The sequence below is a fragment of the Ranitomeya variabilis genome, chromosome 4 (genome assembly GCF_051348905.1).
Source record: "Ranitomeya variabilis isolate aRanVar5 chromosome 4, aRanVar5.hap1, whole genome shotgun sequence".
In the NCBI taxonomy this organism is placed as follows: domain Eukaryota; kingdom Metazoa; phylum Chordata; class Amphibia; order Anura; family Dendrobatidae; genus Ranitomeya; species Ranitomeya variabilis.
Window position 1 is genome coordinate 697,684,242 of NC_135235.1, and position 20,420 is coordinate 697,704,661.

The window sequence follows — 20,420 nt, forward strand, 5'->3', positions numbered from 1 at the left end:
ATAGAGTAAACGAGGGCAGCTGAGGAGCCCAGCTCAAAGACCAGCAGTTCCCCTCAAAGCCACCAGAGGGAGTCCACGGACAGAACTCCCCAAAGTACCATTCATGACCACAGGAGGGAGCCCGAGAACGGAATTCACAACAACTTACCCTCCATCCAGAATATATCTAGGGGAGCCACCCACAAACTGGATCAGAGCTTCCCCTTGTGGCCTGGAGTAAGAACATGTTGCATGTTTGTGAAAACCTGATAAAGGGATCTTTCCTCGCTTCCAATCATGACATCACTCTCCCCGTGAGAAAAGCAATGCCACTGTAACAACCAGGAACATGGGGTGTTGCACACCTTCCTGCTGCTCTTCCTGCATTCTCTTCTGTGGACGGGTCCTTCTTCCGTGCTTCCGGCCATCCCAGACTAGGAGGCGGACTTCTCTTGTTGACGGACAGATGTCTCGGACATAATAGTATCAGTGAGGGGCAGCCATAACTTTTGCATCATTTTTCAAGCTCTGCCCATGACAACACACCCCACTCCTCCTGCTCGCCACATGGCGCTGCAATTGTGGCAATTAACAGTTCAATAGCCTCTCAATGAAGCATATTTTCTGAGGCACAGAAGACCCAGTTTGCTGGGTCAGTCCATCCTGTTCGTGACGCCAAATTTTGGAGCTCCTTGCTAGGGCCTAGGGGCACTCGGTACCCGTTCCGGTCATCATTGTTGGGGTGGTCTTGCAGCGGCCCAGAGTCCTGGTCGTTGCAGTACTGTGGCTCCGCCACTATGGGGAGCTGTGGTGCGTCCGATGGCACTGAAGGAGTTCATCTGATCAGGTATCACAGACACCAATACATTTCACAACCGGGCCTCCGGGGGGAGCTAAGGGTGCTATTCATTAGGCCACTCCCCACCATAGTGGGTAAACTGGGGGTCAGACAGGAAGTTAGAGGAGAAAGCTGACTGGGTTGGAACCAGGCAACACCTTGTGGCAGAGGGTGTTGTAGGGGAAGATACAGTAGGGTCTCTGTCAGGGGTGGGATCCTGACAGAGGCTTGGCAACGAGAACTAACGTAACGGGACCGCGCCTGCTCCGGGTAGCGGCGGTGCCCAAGAAAGGATTAGAAGAGAGATAGATTGTGCTGAGTGAGAAACGGGATCACGCAAAGGAGAAATACCAGTAGGAGTCGTGCTGTAAGACCGAAGCAACATCCTACTGAGGCGCACTACCGGTGGCCGGAACGCCGAGGGAGTAGAATAACATTCAGCTTCAAGCAATACTCCAAACAGCGGCAGGACAGTCAGTCTCAGGCGGGCTGTCTAACTCAAATCACCTATGAAGTCTTGGGAGGCAATTGTGGGAGAGGGGCGTCTCTAGGGTCCCGGAAGAACTCCAGGCCTACCCGTCAAACGGGTGCCGTTCCTACCCGAACCTCAGGGAGGGACGGAGGATTAGCAGAACATCATCTAATCGAGTTGTGAGGGAACTTAAGAAACAGACACAACAGTTATGGGGTACTTTCCGTAAGCACAGCAGGGAAGGACTACAACACATAGCGCTAGGGGGAAGGCACAGATTTCCTCCTGTGAAGAGAACTCTGGAAGTGTCATTGGACCGGCCGGACTTGCGCAGCCTGGTGAACCGTATTCTGGACTGAGGACCCAGAGATCATCAGTAAAGAGGTAAAGAGACTGCAACCTGGTGTCCTCGTTATTTACCGCGACCTGCACCCCACAACTGCACCGTTACACCACTACTTATTGCACCGGACGTCCCCCACTGACGGACAGGGCCACGGACCGGGTCTAGCCACCGTGACAACCCCAGAGCAGAGACTCAGAGGCCCGGCTCCGGGTACCCCTCGGCCCTGCGGCGGTGTGGGGGCGTTCCAGTCTTCTGTGGTATTCTGTCAGGGATGACCAACGCTGCGTAAAGGGGTCTACTGGGGTGATGGTATGGCAGCAGGGATGGTATGGTTTCCTACAGATGAAGCTGGATCACGGTGTGATAGATAAAGATGGTGTAGAAAGAATCAGAGGACACGTGTAGAAAGAATCAGAAGACACATGGTTGCAGTCTCTTTACCTGTTTACTGGTATAAGGCAGTCAAAGGTACTGGTATGGTCCAGCAAGCTTGAAAAAAAACTCAGTAATCCCCCTAGCCAGGTGGGGTTGGAAGCCTTCTCTTCTGTGCTGTGTTGTAGCCCCTTGCTGCCTTAGGCCTCACAGAAGATCCTCACATCATCTATGTCCCCCTTGTTGGTAGGACACTACCCACATGGCAGGTAACTCAAGCCTTTTTACAGGGTCTCTCAGGATGACTCCGGGCTCTATCTGTTCTGTGTCTTCGGCTGTTAATGGTGGACAGGCGACCTGCAATCTCCTGTCCGCCAGTTTCTGACGTGGGGCATAGAGTTACCTCCACAACCTCGGTCTTCCATCTACCGGAATTCTGCCCTGCAGAGTGGAGGAAGCTCAGTTGCAGCTTCCCTCCAGCTCTTTACATTCCTTTGCTTCTCTTCCCTGTCAGTCTCCTACAGACTGCTCTGCTTTTCTCTCGACTTCCAGGAGCTGCAGATGCATGGGTCTGCATGGCCCCAGCTTTCCTCTCTCAGACTTTCTGTCTGCTTCCTCTCTCCTCACTCTCCTCTCACAATCTAACTAACTCCTCCCCCAGGCCAGAATATATATATCTAGGGAAGCTCCCCTGAAACCGAGTTCAGAGCTTCCACTTCTGTCCTGGAGTCAGAACAGTGTTGTATGTGCTGGTTACCTGTTAAAGGGATCCTTCCTCGTTTCCAAGCATGGCATCACTCTCCCCATGAAGAAAGCAATACCACTGTAACAACCAGTTACCTGGGGTGTCACAGGGATGCATGGGAGAAATTATTGATCCTAGAGGCAATATGAAGTAACCGTCACAGGATTCAAAATGTTAATCATTTTATAAGAACCTATGAATTTAGGATCAAGCATCCTAGATGTGACCTTTAAGAGTAGATTTTTTTTATTGAGGACAACCACCCAAAAGACAGGAGCCTTCCTATGTTTGTGGTTAGAACATCTCTTGGCCCGATCAACAGCTACCAAAAGACCCCTTATTACCTTCTTCCAGACCTTAATTATTCTGGAAGATAATCCCTCTTCCTATGGCATGGAGAATTGCACCCCAAAAAAGTTCCCAAACAGTGGATGAAAACCCCTGCAGCAAAAAAACGCGAGGTCCCAGTAGATGTAAAGGAACGGTTACTAAGAACAAACTCGGCAAGGTGCAGAAATTTCACCCAATCTTCCTATTTAGAAGAAACAAAACCTGTTAAATACTGCTATACCTCCTGGTTCATCCATTCTGTTTTTACGTTAATCTCTGGATGATAGCCTGAGGAAAAAGACAGCTTGATACTCAATCTGGAACAAAAACTAAGCCAAACGCTAAGAAATGTAACCCCTTTATCAGAAATAATGTTTTTGAGAACACATTGCCAAGGTTATATGCCCCTCTCAGGTCAAGTTTGGAAAACTCATGAAGAGTTCAGATATAAATATTTTGTGGAATAACCATGATTTTAATCACATCTTTCATGCGTCTTGGCATGCTTTCCACCAGTCTTTCACACCGCTTCTGACGCAAAAATGTAATCAGTTCTTCTTTGATGGCTTGTGACTATCCATCATCCTCTTAATTACATTCCAGAGGTTTTCAATGGGGTTCAGGTCTGGAGATTGGGCTGCCCATGACAGGGTTTTGATGTGGTGGTCTCTTAGTTTTTGCCAGAGCTGTAGTAGACGTCCGGTAACTGATAATTATTCCCTCATGTGTGGGGTCTATTTGTCTCCAGAGAAATCACACGTTACAGTCCACACATAACACTGTGTAGAAAAGGCGGCGCGGGGTAATTGTGCCAGTAGTGAGGGGGAATAATGGCGGGAATGTCACTGACTGAGGAGAAGTTTCCATGTAGCGTCTTCACTGTGGATATCATTCACTGAGGCCCCTGATCATGTGACCCCTGACTCCTCCCCTCCTGTGACCTCATCACAGGTCCTGTGCGCACAGAGCAGCCATATATGTGGAGTGCGGCTCTGCAGGTGGAGGTAGGTGCTGGAGATTCCCCATCAGTGGGGGGACATTAACCCCTTCAGCACAAACACGCTTTTGGGGTCTCTGTGTGGTGTGAACAGTGACGTAACAGCTGTAGACAGAATTTGGCTCCGCTGGTTCCCAAGTCCTCAGACACCTGCAGGATGAGAGGACAGAAGCCCAGAGAAGTTCTCCCACAATGCGATGATTCCTCTCCTAGTTCCGCCCCAGCACAATAATGTAGATACTAGTGATGAGTGAGCCGCTCGGCCCTTGATCCAGTATCCTGTGTGCTTTGGCCCCGTATGTTTCACAGCTCTTAGACGGCCAATAAACCTAGTTACATGGGTTGAATAACGACCTCGGTCCATCAAGTTCAACCTTTCTCCACCAATTGTTCATTTTGTCACTAATTTAACTATAACCCACAGTGTTACTTGTACTGAGGAAATCATCCAGCCATTTTTTATTATTGTAATTTCAAGGTCAGATTTTAACCCCTTCACGACCTTGCCCTTTTCCGTTTTTGCGTTCTCATTTTTCACTCCCCTCCTTCCCTGACCCATAACTTTTTTATTTTTCCATCAATATGGCCATGTGAGGGCTTGTTTTTTTGCGGGACAAGTTGCACTTTTGAATGACATCATTGGTCTTAGCATGTCGTGTACTAGAAAACGGGAAAAAAATTCCAAGTGCGGTGAAATTCCAAAAAAAGTGCCATCCCACACTGGTTCTTTGTTTGGCTTTTTTTGCTAGGTTCACTAAATGCTAAACTAACCTGCCATCATGATTCTCCAGGTCATTACGAGGTCATAGACACCAAAGATGTCTAGGTTACATTTTATCTAAGTGGTTAAAAAAAAATTCAAACTTTGCTAAAAAAAAAAAAAAAAATTGTGCCATTTTCCGATACCCGTAGCGTCTCCATTTTCTGTGATCTAGGGACAGGTGAGGGCTTATTTTTTGCGTGTCGAGCTCACATTTTTAATGATACCATTTTAGTGCGGATACATTCTTTTGATTGCCCGTTATTGCATTTTAATGCGATGTCGTGGCGACCAAAAAACATAATTCTGGTGTTTCAAATTTTTTTCTCATTACGCTGTTTAGCGATCAGGTTAATCCTTTTTTTTTATTGATAGATCAGGCGATTCTGAACTCGGCAATACCAAATATGTGTAGGTTTGATTTTTTTTAAACTTTTAGATATATTTTTTTCATATTTTTTTAATCTTTTTTTTACTTTTCCCATGCTTCAATAGCCTCCATAGGAGGCTAGAAGCTGGCATAGCCTGATTGGCTCTGCTACATAGCGGCAATCATCAGATTGCTCCTATGTAGCTGGTTTACAGGCTTTCTATGAGTGCCGACCACAGGGTGGCACTCACAGCAAGCCTGCATCAGTAACCATAGAGGTCTCAAGAAGACCTCTGGTTACTATGCCGACGCATCATTGACCCCCGATCATGTGACGGGGTCGGCGATGCGCTTATTTCTGGCCTGATGGCCGGAAGTGCCGGTTAAATGCTGATGTCAGCATTTGACAGCAGCATTTATCTGGTTAATAGCGGCGGGTGAATTGCGATTTCACCCGCCGCTATTGCGGGCACATGTCAGCTGTTCAAAACAGCTCAGCGCCGGAGCTCACATCAAAGCGGGGATCCGACCTCCACAGTAATAGTACGGCGGAGGTCGTGGAGGGGTTAATATCCTACATAGTTTGGTGTCGTCAGCAAAGACTGACACTTTACTCCCATTTACTCTCAATCCCATCTGCAAGGTCATTAATGAAAAGGTTAAAAAGAATTGGTCCTAGCACAGATCCACTGCTGACTATATCCCATTAAGAGAACATACCATTTATGATAATAACTCTTTGTTTCCTGTCATTTAACCAATTCCTTACCCATCTGCATATAGTGCCCCCAGTCCTTGCTTCTGTAGCTTCAGTATAAGGGCTTGTTTCCATTTGCGAGAAACACGTCCCTGTCTCGCATGTGGAAACCAAGCTCTGGTGCCGGCACTTTGGAGCGGAGCGTGTGGCTCCATGTGTTCCTATGCGGCCAAATGGAAACAAGCCCTAAGGCTGTTATGTGGTACAGAATCAAATGTCTTTGCAAAGTCCAGATAAATCACATCATTACCAACATCTAGATTTGCACTCACCTCCTCATAGAAGTACAACATGTTAGTTAGACAAGACTTAGCTTTCATGAGTCCATGCTGGTTGTCAGTTATTATATTATTCTCTGCAATATATCTCTGCAGGTCATCTCTTATGATGCCATAAACATTTTTGCACACTATTGATGTCAGACTTACCAGATGGTAGTTACCTGGATCCACCTTCTTACCTTTCTTAAATATCGGTACCACATCAGCCATCCTCCAATGTTCAAATTGCTCAGACACATGAGTACTTCTTTTCTATTATTTCAGATGGTGAACTTGAATTTTTGCCTTGTTGAATGATAACAGAAATATTGGTGAACATGGATGAAAAGTGCCTGTTTAATATCTCAGCCTTTTCTTTGTCTTCTATAACAATTATCTTGTTAGCGTTTTAAAGAGGCCGAAATTATCTTTTTTTTCTCCTTGGCATTGATTAATATAGAGGCACGAGGGGTCAGCGGGTGCTCTGGTTCGCAAGCCGAAACTACATGGACTAGGGATCATCCTAATGAACGCACACTCTCCTTTTACCATGGGTGTAAGACTACTCAGACAGCACAGAGTGAGGGTAAAACAGTGTGGCAATATTTTATTTAACCACAAAACAGGCAAATACATAGAATAGTCCCAGCAAAATACTCAAAATGGTGCACATTACAGAGTCTCACCTTTCCGCTAACGGCCCCACCTGTGGCACGCACACAGAGAGGAGGTAATGACAACCTTAGGAAGATGAATGAGCGTATTAATGTGGATCTAATCTGTGCTGCTGAATAGATGTAGGTCCAGATGTATTTCACATAAAGAGAGGTGGTTTATTGAACGTGTTTGGAAGTCTAAGAGACTAGGATACTGTCTTATATATACAAAATTTCAAATAACGGCGCCATTGGCATCACCTGACAAACAGACAATGTCAGAATTCACAGATAAAGCACATGACATGTTAAAGAATTGATGTGTATTTGAGTAAAATATTTAAGCATTGAAATTTTATGGTATTAACCAAATTTTCCAATTCCATAGTGCAAAGATGAAAAAAGAAAAAATTTGGAAAATTTGGTTGATACCATGAAATTTCAATGTTTAAATATTTGCTCGTCAGGTGATCCCATTGGTGCCGTTATTTGAAAATTTTGTATATATAAGACAGTATCCTACTTCTGACTCTTTATTGGTGTGGTATTTCCTGATGAAGAAGTCGCTTAGACTTCGAAACGCGTTGAATAAACCACCTTTACATAGTAACATAGTTAGCAAGGCCGAAGGAAGACATTTCGTCAGAATAATAAATCCCCAAATCTACGTCCTTCTAAATAATCTAATAACTGTAAGATACAATATTGTTACCCTCCAGGAAGACATCCAGGGCTCTTCTGAACCCCTCGACTGAGTTCGCCATCACCATCTCCTCAGGCAAGGAATTCCAGATTCTCACTGCCCTAACAGTAAAGAATCCTCTTCTATGTTGGTGAAAAAACCTTCTCTCCTCCAGACGCAGAGAATGCCCCCTTGTGACCGTCACCTTCTTTGGTATAATCAGATCCTTGGAGAGATATTTGTATTGTCCCCTTATATACTTATACATGGTTATTAGATCGCACCACAGTCATCTTTTTTCTAGACTAAATAATCCTTATTTTGCTAATCTCTCTGGGTATTGTAGTTTCCCCCATCTGCTTTATTAAATTGTTGCCCTCCTTTGTACTCGCTCTAGTTCCATTATATTCTTCCTGAGCACCAGTGCCCAAAACTGTACATAGTACACCATGTGCGGTCTATCCAGGGATTTGTGCAGAGGCAGTATAATGCTTTCTTAAATTTAAATACATCTGGACCTACATCTATTCAGCAGCACAGATTATATCCACATTAACCCGTTTATTCATCTACAGCATGGTCACTTGCTGACCCGTGGATCTGCTGCAGCGGATAACTTTATATGCTTTATCAAAAGCTCCATCTGATGAGTAGAATTTGATTATATCAATTCGCTTTGCGTTGGATAAGACTCTATTTGCGCTGATTTCTCCAACAGCATTCCTAAGCTTAGGAAGATGACAGTCCATTGAGGTACAAGGCCAGTTAACCCGAGATTCAAAACCTGACTTCTCTGAAAATCTCCATGGAGCCAGATGACCAGTGAGTTCCATTCCTGGCTTTCACAAATGTACCCATGAGGCTCAAGTGACCGGAGGGTCCAAATCCTGACTTCCCAAAATGTATCCATGGTTCAGTGATGGTCAATGGAGCAAACATGCACTCTTTCTACAGGGGCCATGTTCCCCTAAGCTGGCATCCTGTAGAATGACAATTCTGTGTCCCTTGTGATAAAGCTATGATGTCTTCGTTGCTCTCCTGTAAAGAGTCTTTGGTTCTTTGGATGTCTTGGCTGGATATCTGTCTCATGTTACAGAGGCACCTAACTTTTTTATTGTTAAAAAGTGTCATTCAAGCCAGCATTCACAGGTAATGGGGAAGAATAGTGATGAAATCAACTTGCATAATTTGATTATTTAATCCGTTTGCATAGTTTTTCCTTCTCTGTTTTGCAAGCCAACAAGCTATCTGGCCTGGACAATGTGTAATCAACATATCAGCAAACATCTGAACGAGGTTTGCCATGAAGGGGCAGTGGGCTTCATACAGTCTGATCAGAATGTTAAACTGAAAACCTCATGTTCAGTATTTAAATTTTTGCCTAGCGGCTTTAGATCAACGTATGATTTTGGGATGTGCGGTTCATGCTCTTTTTTTTCTTTTTGCACATAGCATATCAGCAAACATCATTATTCAGTTATCTTGTGTCTTTAGTCATCCAGGATAACAGCACAAAATGTTACATCAAATGTCAACTTATAAGTCAATATTACAGGCTTATACAAACAAAAGACTGTGTTTTTGACCAACAAGAAAGAAAAACAAAAATGTAAAAGTCAACAAATAGATAAATCTATTCTTCCCATCTTGCTGAAAATAGATGTTTGGTTAATTAAGCAAAAAAGCTGTTTCATCACAATGGATTTATAACATTTTTTGAGATTTAGTTTAATGTCGCTGGCAATTTGTTTCTCTTTGGATAACTTTGCTAGCTTGATTTCTTCTTTACATTTCTTATTTAGATCTTTATACTCCTGAAATGTTATTTCTGTATTATTGCCTGCCATATAAGGTAATGCCGTAGCCATGTTGGCTTTACTGTGACTGGCTGGCCGCATCGTGTCCCTGGGTTAATATAAGACAACCTTTTGAGCCTTGTGCTGAGAAAGACGCTTCATAGGTCACTCCCGATCAGACTGACCGCGAAGTCAGAGATGTGTCCAGGTATCTTCTCAATGCTGTTCCTATTCCATTTGAGTGCTTTTTCAATCCATTTCAGCGATTTTCCTGCCCTATTGTTAGAGTCTTCTAGAAAAAGTTTTGAGTTTCTCATTGGCTTTCATTATACTCGGTACTCGAGTCAAGCCTCTCCAACCTACTGGATTTGAGTAACGAGAACTTAAGCGTTTTACTAGATACAATTGATGACACTTCAGGGAATTTGCATGAATATATGGCAAATACTTGCTGGATTATCTGCTTTCAGGACTGGTTCCACCTGTAAATCCTATAAAAAAATTCAGGAGAAGATCCTGTCAAATTCGTGACATAAGATCCATCAGATGTCAAATGTCAGAACAAATGCACGTACGTTACATAAAAGTAATACATGACACAAGAAAACAAGAGAAAAAGGAGATAAACAAACAACCATCTCATGTCCATTGAATTATTGTATTATAAACCAATAATACTAGAAATATATTGCACAGGGGATATGGCAGCCAATTCCCACAAGAAGAATCTTGGAAACACAGAATTAGAAATTATTCTTTCTCCGCGGTTTCCATAGGACTTAATACATTCCTGATTCCGGAGAGTAATAGAAATATGGCAGAAAACAGAGGAAGAAAGTTCAGAGAAGAAGCTCCATAGAAATACATTGAAGTTACAGACGCCATTTAACCTTTTGTGGGAAAGTGATTCCAGCACTTCACCAAGTAAATCCCATGAGAAATGTAGCAGGTAAAGACCCCAATATCCACAGGTGTCCCTTCTAATTGGGGGGAACTATCACCTCTAATAATCCTCAGACAGTTCTGACAATCACGGAAAAGTGCCCCACTATGGATGTGATAGAAAGTGTGTTTAGTCACTTTAGCTTCATAGTATCAGCTCTAATCCAATGGTGAGTGTTATGATCTGGTGGCCTAGGAGCAGCATGGATGAGCTCTGGAGAAGGTGGCCTCTATACTGACCGCAGACCCTGGACTTAACACCGCAACTAGAAGTAGCCGTGGAATGTTCCTGTAACTCCCTAGTCACCTCGTCACAGCCGGAGGACTAATTACCCCTAAAGAAAGAAACAGGAAAACTATCTTGCCTCAGAGAAAATCCCCAAAGGAAAGACAGCCCCCCACAAATATTGACTGTGAGAGGAGAGGGAAATTACATACGCAGACTGAAAACAAAATTTAGCAAAGGAGGCCACGCTTAGCTAGAAAGAAAAGACAGGACAGAGTACTGTGCGGTCAGTATTAAAATACTACAAAAATCCACCACAGAGAATACAAAAATCTCCACACCTAACTAAAGGCATGGAGGGTAACTCTGCAACTCCAGAGCTTCCAGCTTGGCTGAATAAATCCTTACACAGACAAAGCTGGACAAGAAAGAACATAGCAATTCACTGAGCTATAAAGTCCACCGCATGTGGACTGCAAAAAACAAGGCCAGGACTTATCTTTGATGGTTTGGACAATTCAGCAGGAGAAACCATGCAGAGATGTGAATCCTCCAGAAAACAATGGACAACTGGCACTGATTAAAGGATCTAGCCAGAATAAGTAGTCCAGTCAGAATTGGTAGCAAGTGAAAGCACCTGATAACTGCTGAGATCAGCAGCAGTACCACTTACAACCACCGGAGGGAGCCCAAGAGCAGAATTCACAACAGTACCCCCCCCCCCCTTGAGGAGGGATCACCGAACCCTCACCAGAGCCCCCAGGCTGATCAGGACGAGCCAAATGAAAAGCACGAACCAAATCGTCAGCATGAACATCGGAGGCAGCAACCCAAGAATTATCCTCCTGGCCATAACCCTTCCACTTGACAAGATACTGAAGCCTCCGCCTCGAAAAACGAGAATCCAAAATCTTCTCAACCACATATTCCAACTCCCCATCAACCAACACCGAAGCAGGAGGGTCAACAGAAGGAACAACGGGCACCACATATTTCCGCAACAAAGATCTATGGAAAACATTATGGATGGAAAAGGAGGCTGGAAGGGCCAAACGAAAAGACACTGGATTAATAATCTCAGAAATCTTATAGGGACCAATAAAGTGAGGTTTGAACTTAGGGGAAGAGACCTTCATAGGAACATGACGGGAAGAAAACCAGACCAAATCCCCAACCCGAAGCCGGGAACCAACACCCTGACGACGGTTAGCAAAACGCTGAGCCTTCTCCTGAGACAATACCAAATTGTCCACCACATGGGTCCAAATCTGCTGCAACCTCTCCACCACAGAATCCACACCAGGGCAGTCAGAAGGCTCAACCTGTCCAGAAGAAAAACGAGGATGAAAGCCAGAATTGCAAAAAAAAGGCGAAACCAAAGTAGCCGAGCTAGCCCGATTATTAAGGGCAAACTCAGCCAATGGCAAAAAGGTCACCCAGTCATCCTGATCAGCAGACACAAAGCATCTCAAATAAGTCTCCAAGGTCTGATTAGTACGCTCGGTCTGGCCATTTGTCTGAGGATGAAATGCGGAAGAAAAAGACAAATCAATGCCCAGCCTAGCACAAAAGGCCCGCCAAAACCTAGAAACAAATTGGGAACCTCTGTCAGACACAATATTCTCAGGAATGCCATGCAAACGAACCACATGCTGAAAAAACAGCGGAACCAAATCAGAGGAGGAAGGCAACTTAGGCAAGGGTACCAAATGAACCATCTTAGAAAACCGATCACAAACCACCCAGATAACAGACATCTTCTGGGACACAGGAAGGTCAGAAATAAAATCCATAGAAATATGCGTCCAAGGCCTCTCAGGGACCGGCAAAGGCAAAAGCAACCCACTAGCACGAGAACAGCAGGGCTTGGCCCGCGCACAAGTCCCACAGGACTGCACAAAAGAACGCACATTCCGTGACAAAGAAGGCCACCAAAAAGACCTACCAACCAAATCTCTGGTACCAAAAATCCCAGGATGACCCGCCAACACAGAACAATGAACCTCAGAAATCACCTTACTAGTCCATCTATCAGGAACAAACAGTTTCCCCGCTGGACAGCGGTCAGGTTTATCAGCCTGAAATTCCTGCAGAGCCCGTCGTAAATCAGGGGAGATGGCAGAAAGAATCACCCCTTCTTTCAAAATACCGACCGGCTCAAGAACCCCAGGAGAATCAGGCAAAAAGCTCCTAGAGAGGGCTTCAGCCTTAACATTCTTAGAACCCGGAAGATACGAGACCACAAAATCAAAACGGGAGAAAAACAGGGACCAACGAGCCTGTCTAGGATTCAGCCGCTTGGCAGACTCGAGGTAAATCAGATTCTTATGATTGGTCAAGACCACAACACGGTGCTTGGCCCCCTCAAGCCAATGTCACCACTCCTCAAATGCCCACTTCATAGCCAACAATTCCTGATTGCCAACATCATAATTGCGTTCCGCAGGCGAAAATTTTCGGGAAAAGAAGGCACATGGTTTCATCAAGGAACCATCAGAATTCCTCTGAGACAAAACGGCCCCTGCCCCAATCTCAGAAGCGTCAACCTCAACCTGAAATGGAAGAGAAACGTCCGGCTGATGCAACACAGGGGCAGAAGTAAATCGGCATTTAAGTTCCTGAAAAGCAGAAACAGCCGCAGAGGGCCAATTCGTCACATCACCGCCTTTCTTCGTCAAATCGGTCAAGGGTTTAACCACACTGGAGAAGTTGGCAATGAAACGGCGATAAAAATTAGCAAAACCCAAAAATTTCTGAAGACTCTTCACAGATGTGGGTTGAATCCAATCATGAATGGCCTGAACCTTAACCGGATCCATTTCCATAGACGAGGGAGAAAAAATGAAACCCAAAAAAGAAACCTTCTGTACTCCAAAGAGGCACTTAGACCCCTTCACAAACAAAGCATTCTCACGAAGGATCTGAAATACCACCCTGACCTGTTTCACATGAGACTCCCAGTCATCGGAAAAAATCAAAATATCATCCAAATATACAATCATGAATTTATCAAGATAATTGCGGAAGATATCATGCATGAAGGACTGAAACACTGATGGAGCATTAGAGAGCCCCAATGGCATCACAAGGTATTCAAAATGACCTTCAGGCGTATTAAACGCAGTTTTCCATTCGTCACCCTGTTTAATACGAACAAGATTATACGCCCCTCGAAGGTCAATCTTAGTAAACCAACTAGCCCCCTTAATCCTAGCAAAGAAGTCAGAAAGCAAAGGCAAAGGGTATTGAAATTTGACCGTGATCTTATTCAAGAGGCGATAATCAATACAGGGTCTCAAGGAGCCATCCTTCTTGGCAACAAAAAAAAACCTGCTCCGAAAGGTGAAGAAGATGGCCGAATATGCCCTTTCTCCAAGGACTCCTTAACATAACTCCGCATGGCGGCAGTTCTGGTACAGACAGGTTGAAGAGTCGGCCCTTAGGGAACTTACAGCCTGGAATCAAGTCAATAGCACAATCACAGTCCCTATGCGGCGGAAGGGAACTGGATTTGGGCTCATCAAATACATCCTGGAAATCTGACAAAAACTCAGGAATTTCAGAAGAGGGGGAAGAGGAAATTGACATCACAGGAACGTCATCATGAACCCCCTGACAACCCCAACTAGTCACAGACATAGATTTCCAATCCAGTACCGGGTTATGAATCTGTAACCATGGAAAACCCAGTACAATAGAATCATGCAAATTATGCAACACCAGAAAACAACAATCTTCCTGATGTGCTGGCGCCATGCACATAGTCAGCTGTGTCCAGAACTGAGGTTTATTTTTAGCCAAAGGTGTAGCATCAATGCCCCTTAAAGGAATAGGATCCTGCAAAGGCTGCAATGGGAAACCACAACGCTTGGCAAATTCTAAATCCATCAAGTTCAAAGCGGCGCCTGAATCCACAAATGCTATGACAGAAAATGACGATAATGAGCAAATCAGGGTCACAGATAACAGAAATTTAGGTTGTACAGTACTGATGGTAACGGAACTAGCGATTCTCTTTGTACGCTTAGGACAATCAGAAATAACATGAGCAGAATCGCCGCAGTAAAAACACAACCTATTCTGACGTCTGAATCCTTGTCGTTCAGCTCTAGACAAAATCCTATCACACTGCATAGGCTCAGGACTCCGCTCAGAGGACAACGCCATCGTGTGCACAACTCTGTGCTCACGCAAGCGCCGGTCAATCTGAATGGCCAGAGACATAGAATCACTCAGACCAGCAGGCGTGGGGAACCCCACCATAACATCTTTAACGGATTCAGAAAGACCCTTTCTGAAAATTGCCGCCAAAGCATCCTCATTCCATTTCGTGAGCACAGACCATTTTCTAAATTTCTGGCAGTATAATTCTGCCGCTTCTTGACCCTGACACAGGGTTAACAAGGTCTTTTTTGCATGATCCACTGAATTAGGTTCATCATACAATAACCCTAGCGCCTGAAAAAAGGTGTCTACATTAAGCAAGGCTGGATTCCCAGACTCCAGGGAAAATGTCCAATCCTGAGGATCACCACGCAGCAAAGAGATGACAATTTTAACTTGCTGAATGGGATCACCAGATGAAAGAGGTTTCAGAGCAAAAAACAGTTTGCAGTTATTTTTAAAGCTCAAAAACTTGGACCTGTCCCCAAAAAACAAATCAGGAATTGGAATTCTAGGCTCCAAAACCGGAGTCTGGACAATATAATCGGAAATACCCTGTACTCTTGCAGCAAGTTGATCCACATGAGAAGCCAGTCCCTGAATATCCATGCCTGCACCAAACTCCTGAACCACCCAGAATTTAAGAGGGAAGAGAAGACAAAACAGACTACAAAAAAAAAATGGCTCAGCACTTCCCTTCTTTTGATATGCATTTAACTCTTTGTGGCCAGTTGTACTGTTATGATCTGGTGGCCTAGGAGCAGCATGGACGAGCTCTGGAGAAGGTGGCCTCTATACTGACCGCAGACCCTGGACTTAACACCGCAACTAGAAGTAGCCGTGGAATGTTCCTGTAACTCCCTAGACACCTCGTCACAGCCGGAGGACTAATTACCCCTAAAGAAAGAAACAGGAAAACTATCTTGCCTCAGAGAAAATCCCCAAAGGAAAGACAGCCCCCCACAAATATTGACTGTGAGAGGAGAGGGAAATTACATACGCAGACTGAAAACAGAATTTAGCAAAGGAGGCCACGCTTAGCTAGAAAGAAAAGACAGGACAGAGTACTGTGCGGTCAGTATTAAAATACTACAAAAATCCACCACAGAGAATACAAAAATCTCCACACCTATCTAAAGGCATGGAGGGTAACTCTGCACCTCCAGAGCTTCCAGCTTGGCTGAATAAATCCTTACACAGACAAAGCTGGACAAGAAAGAACATAGCAATTCACTGAGCTATAAAGTCCACCGCATGTGGACTGCAAAAAACAAGGCCAGGACTTATCTTTGATGGTTTGGACAATTCAGCAGGAGAAACCAAGCAGAGATGTGAATCCTCCAGAAAACAACGGACAACTGGCACTGATTAAAGGATCTAGCCAGAATAAGTTGTCCAGTCAGAATTGGTAGCAAGTGAAAGCACCTGATAACTGCTGAGATCAGCAGCAGTACCACTTACAACCACCGGAGGGAGCCCAAGAGCAGAATTCGCAACAGGTGAGATAGCGATTTACCCTGAAGAGTCACAGTGTCAGGACTCTGAACATTTTTTATTACCTTTTGTGCATTACTGCCCTTTTCCAAGATGGCATCTTTGGTCTCATGTGCACTGTGTCTTCCTGCTATAAAACTCCACCCCAGCCTTCAGTCTGTGCTAGAGTATTCTGCCTTGCATCCAGCTCCAGACCCTGGTGACTCCCTGGCTATATACCTGCTCCTGTGAACCTGTGTGGTGATCCTGCTACTCTGCTCTGAGTTCCTGCTGCATACACCAGTTCCAGTAATCCTCCTTCATCTGCTGCTCGTGTTTACTTCCATCTGCATTTGCTGCACATGTAAGTTGTTTGCTGCTCTGCAAGAACCTGAGACTATTACCCAGGCCTCCCTGGTTAAGCTAAGATATTATTTGAACTGCCTTATAAGCATATCTATCTGTTTTGGACTAAGCAAGGACTTATTCGTGTCAGGTATCCTCAAGAATAATTGTGCTTCATAGACTTTCTGCATGATTGCATTTTCCTCTGAAGGTTCCTATAGACTGCTAAGCTGCGTTTAATATTTACTCCAAGTGTTGTGGACTTGAGTTTCTCTCTGCACCTGTTTGAATCACTGTGTGATAATATAGACTTTACAACTTATAAAACTGTGTCCTGTAGTTTTCTTGTTCCACGCAAAGAGTCTCCTGAGTTATCCCCTATAATTATTACACACAGATTGTGGGGGTGTTATAAAATATTATATTTAGGGGGGTTTTGTGTTGTCTCCTTATAAGAATCACAATGGTTTTGTTCCTTTTCCGCTGATAGATACAAACGACCCAACTATGAAAGACGGGAACCAAGAAAACCTGTATTACTCTCATAGTACCGTGCCCTTTTCTTGGCCCCCAGACACAGTATAATGTTTCCACAGTATCCCCCACACATTATGATCGTACAAGATGTCCCACACAATATTCTTCCACCCAAACCACTAGATAATAAATCCTCACTTATCCCATTCTTGATACCGTACAGTGTCAGTTTCTTGCCCCCCCCCCCCCCCCCCCCCCCCCACACACACGCACAGTATAATTTTTCCACAGTACCTGCATCCCCAATTTTTTTAGGGTATTTTTCATGTAGTATAAAGAAACCTACAAAAAAAGCTATTAAAACCTAATATAAAGAGAAAATAAAACACTGTGCATGGAGATATTGACGTCAAACAACTCCTGTCTTGTTGTTCTTACAAACAAGCTTTTATAAAAGCCTCAAACTTCTGTGTGTGAATCAGAGCTGAGATCTAACGTGATAGAAGATTACAGTGCGGGGAAGACTGGAAACCTTCATATAGACGGCCGGTGGTGACGGACTCTGGACAAATATGTTTCTAGAGCCGTAGTAGAAGATGAAGATGTCGTCCTCATCATGAAGTAGTTATTTCTCATGTTCCGTGTAATTAATATCTTCTGCAGTATTACTAATGCCGATTTCAGTGTCGGTAAATGAGATGAGAATTAGCGTTATGGAAGATGAGTCTATGAGAAACGTATTCGGCTGCCGACTCCGAGGAAGAAGCTGCTTGTTGTCTGTGGCCTAAATACATCGGTTTTATTAGTAGATGTCAGGGAAGAACGCTGTATGTTGTAAAATAATAAAAAATACCATTGCTGCTTGGGTCCCCCGCCAGTCTCTGTATTTCCTAGTCATTCCCAAGGAACTTGTGATTCCTACAGCCAATAAGTTGCTGAAGCAGGAAGAAACATAGCCAGTCATTGGGAGCATGGAGATATCTTAGCCAGCAATTCAACTTATGTTCCAGTCCATATAAGACTAGAGAATACAACATCTACACGTTCTATCTCCTCATGTGTTTCCCTTATTATCTCCAATAATTGTATTATTACACAGGATTTAATGATGTTACATCGGCTCATCTTCTTCTCATTCAGGTCTCTACAATATCGGATCCTCTCAGTGAAGATCTTCTATATAAGAGAATTTTCCTGAATTACCCATCAAGAATGGACATAGACAGAGACAAGATGGTGGAGAGGATATTACACCTCACCCTAGAGATCCTCTTCCGGCTTACTGGAGAGGTGAGAGATTCTGATGACGTCACATTACATCATTCTTATCTATGAGAATAACAGATGGACAGAACTGGAGAGGTGAGGACTCTGGAAATGTCTGTAGTGAGATTTATTAATGTGTCTCTCCATAACCAGAATTACACAGTAGTGAAGAAGACCTCTAGTGAGCAATGTCAGGACCCTGTGTCTGAGGGATGGGGAAGACCCATGAGTCCAGTCCTAAGGCCTCCATGTAACCCCCTGGTTTCTGAGGATATTAATGATCAGAAGATACTAGAACTCGCCTGCAAGATGATTGAGCTGCTGACTGGAGAGGTGACACTGCTGGGAATGTTGGGACATTATACAGTAATGCTATGAAGGGATCAGGGGATGACTGTATCATTGTATGTGTCAGATTCCTGTAAGGTGTCAGGATGTCGCCATCTATTTCTCCGTCGAGGAGTGGGAGTATTTAGAGGGACACAAAGATCTGTACAAGGACGTCATGATGGAGGTTCCCCAGCCCCTCACATCACCAGGTAATAGACAGGACTAAATGCACACAGCCTATAATTATCTGATGTAAATAATGAATTCAGCCCTTGTATGTGTTTCCTTCAGATCTATCCAGTAAGAGGACAACACCAGAGAGATGTCCCCGTCCTCTTCTTCCAGAGGACTGTAAACAAGAAGATCCCAATGTTCCTCAGGATCATCAGGTAGATGGAGAGAAGGTGTCAGGAGATGTCCCCTATGATGTGCAGATGGCTGTGAAGGTCTTGTGCTCAGCTTTGTTTTATCCACCAGTATTAGGCTATGTGCACACGATGCGGATTTGCTTCGGATCCGCAGCGGATTTTTCCACTCAGAAACGCTGCAGATCCGCACTGTGATTTACAGTACAATGTAAATCAAAGTGAAAAAAGCTGTGCACATGGTGCGGAAAAATTAGTGCGGAACTGCTGCGGATTTAAAAGAAGTGCATGTCACTTCTTTTGTGCGGATCTGCAGCGTTTCTGCACTCCTCCATGATAGAAATCCGCAGTGGCAAAAACTGCAGAAAGTCCGCACAACATCCGCATAAAAACCGTGGCAAATCCGCGGCTGGGAATTCTGCAAGGAGATGCGGATTTTGTGCAGAAAATTCTGCACCACTTTTCCTACATGTGCACATAGCCTTATATGTTTTATACTTGTGTAATGAGAACGGTGGAGATGGCAGGCTTAGAGCTGACCATAGATGTGACTTCTCCATCTGTCTGTGACTTTTACAATATTTGTTTCAGGGTGAAGATCTGACCCATATTAATACTACAGAGACATATGTGAGGGGTGATAAGCGGTGTAAAGAGGAGATTCCCACATATGACTACCCAGGTGAGTAGAAACCACTAAATGCAGAGAAGTCACAGATTCTTCTCAGTCACCAGCTGTGGCTGCTTTATCGATAGTCTGTTCTAGTCGTATCACAATCGTGTGACCACCATTTTTTTAAAATTCGTTTATTAATTCCAGAATAAACAAATAATGCATACATTAGCATTTATCATCATTAATTATACCACCGAATACAAATAATTACAGAATATCATCATATCCAGAACTTACAGGGGTAATAAACTGTGCATGCTAAATCATTAGCACCTATAAAATACCTACTATACAACTTTACCCGTTAACAGTAAGTCGCCAAAAGGAAAAACAGATTTGAATCCTCCTCCACAAGCGATGTCCCAAAACCACAAGCCCATTCTCCCATGCATGTATCTAATCAGCGCAGACTACAGAGTATGATGGGAGGAGTTCCATCTACCCCAGATTTTTTCAAATTTACCTGGGCACCCTCTATTTTGGTACAGTGTTCTTTCATATGGGATGACCGAGTTCACCAAGCCAATCCAAGCTCTGAGAGACGGGGAGGAACCACCCATCCACCTTAACGCCAGCACCTTCCGTGCTAATAAGAGCGTCTCTCGAAGAAAGATCCCAGTATAGTGATCCCAGGCCTCTGCATCCCACACTCCGAATAAGCAGGTCAATGGCTCAAGTGGGACAGGGATTGACAATAAAGATGTTAATAATGTCGTGACCTCTTTCCAATAGTGAGAAATTATCGGGCAGCTCCAAATCATATGGATAAAATCTGCATCTCGTGCATGACATCGCA

The 20,420-nt window shown here is 44.2% G+C and overlaps 1 protein-coding gene across 2 annotated transcripts in view; it reads left to right on the top strand.

Annotated features, from left to right (window-relative positions):
• The first annotated feature begins 4,007 nt into the window (after positions 1 to 4,007).
• Positions 4,008 to 20,420, top strand: part of LOC143767734 (uncharacterized) — a 464,270-nt gene continuing 447,857 nt past the window's right edge. Inside the window, exons 1-6 of one of the 2 annotated variants that reach the window (XM_077256231.1) lie at positions 4,008 to 4,086; positions 18,128 to 18,277; positions 18,407 to 18,586; positions 18,669 to 18,792; positions 18,875 to 18,972; positions 19,540 to 19,630. In XM_077256231.1, the coding sequence (XP_077112346.1) occupies positions 4,060 to 4,086; positions 18,128 to 18,277; positions 18,407 to 18,586; positions 18,669 to 18,792; positions 18,875 to 18,972; positions 19,540 to 19,630 (670 nt within the window). In that variant the 5' untranslated portion in view covers positions 4,008 to 4,059. Of the gene's footprint in view, positions 4,087 to 18,127; positions 18,350 to 18,406; positions 18,587 to 18,668; positions 18,793 to 18,874; positions 18,973 to 19,539; positions 19,631 to 20,420 lie in introns of those variants that run through there. The other variant, XM_077256232.1, reaches the window with a different exon arrangement.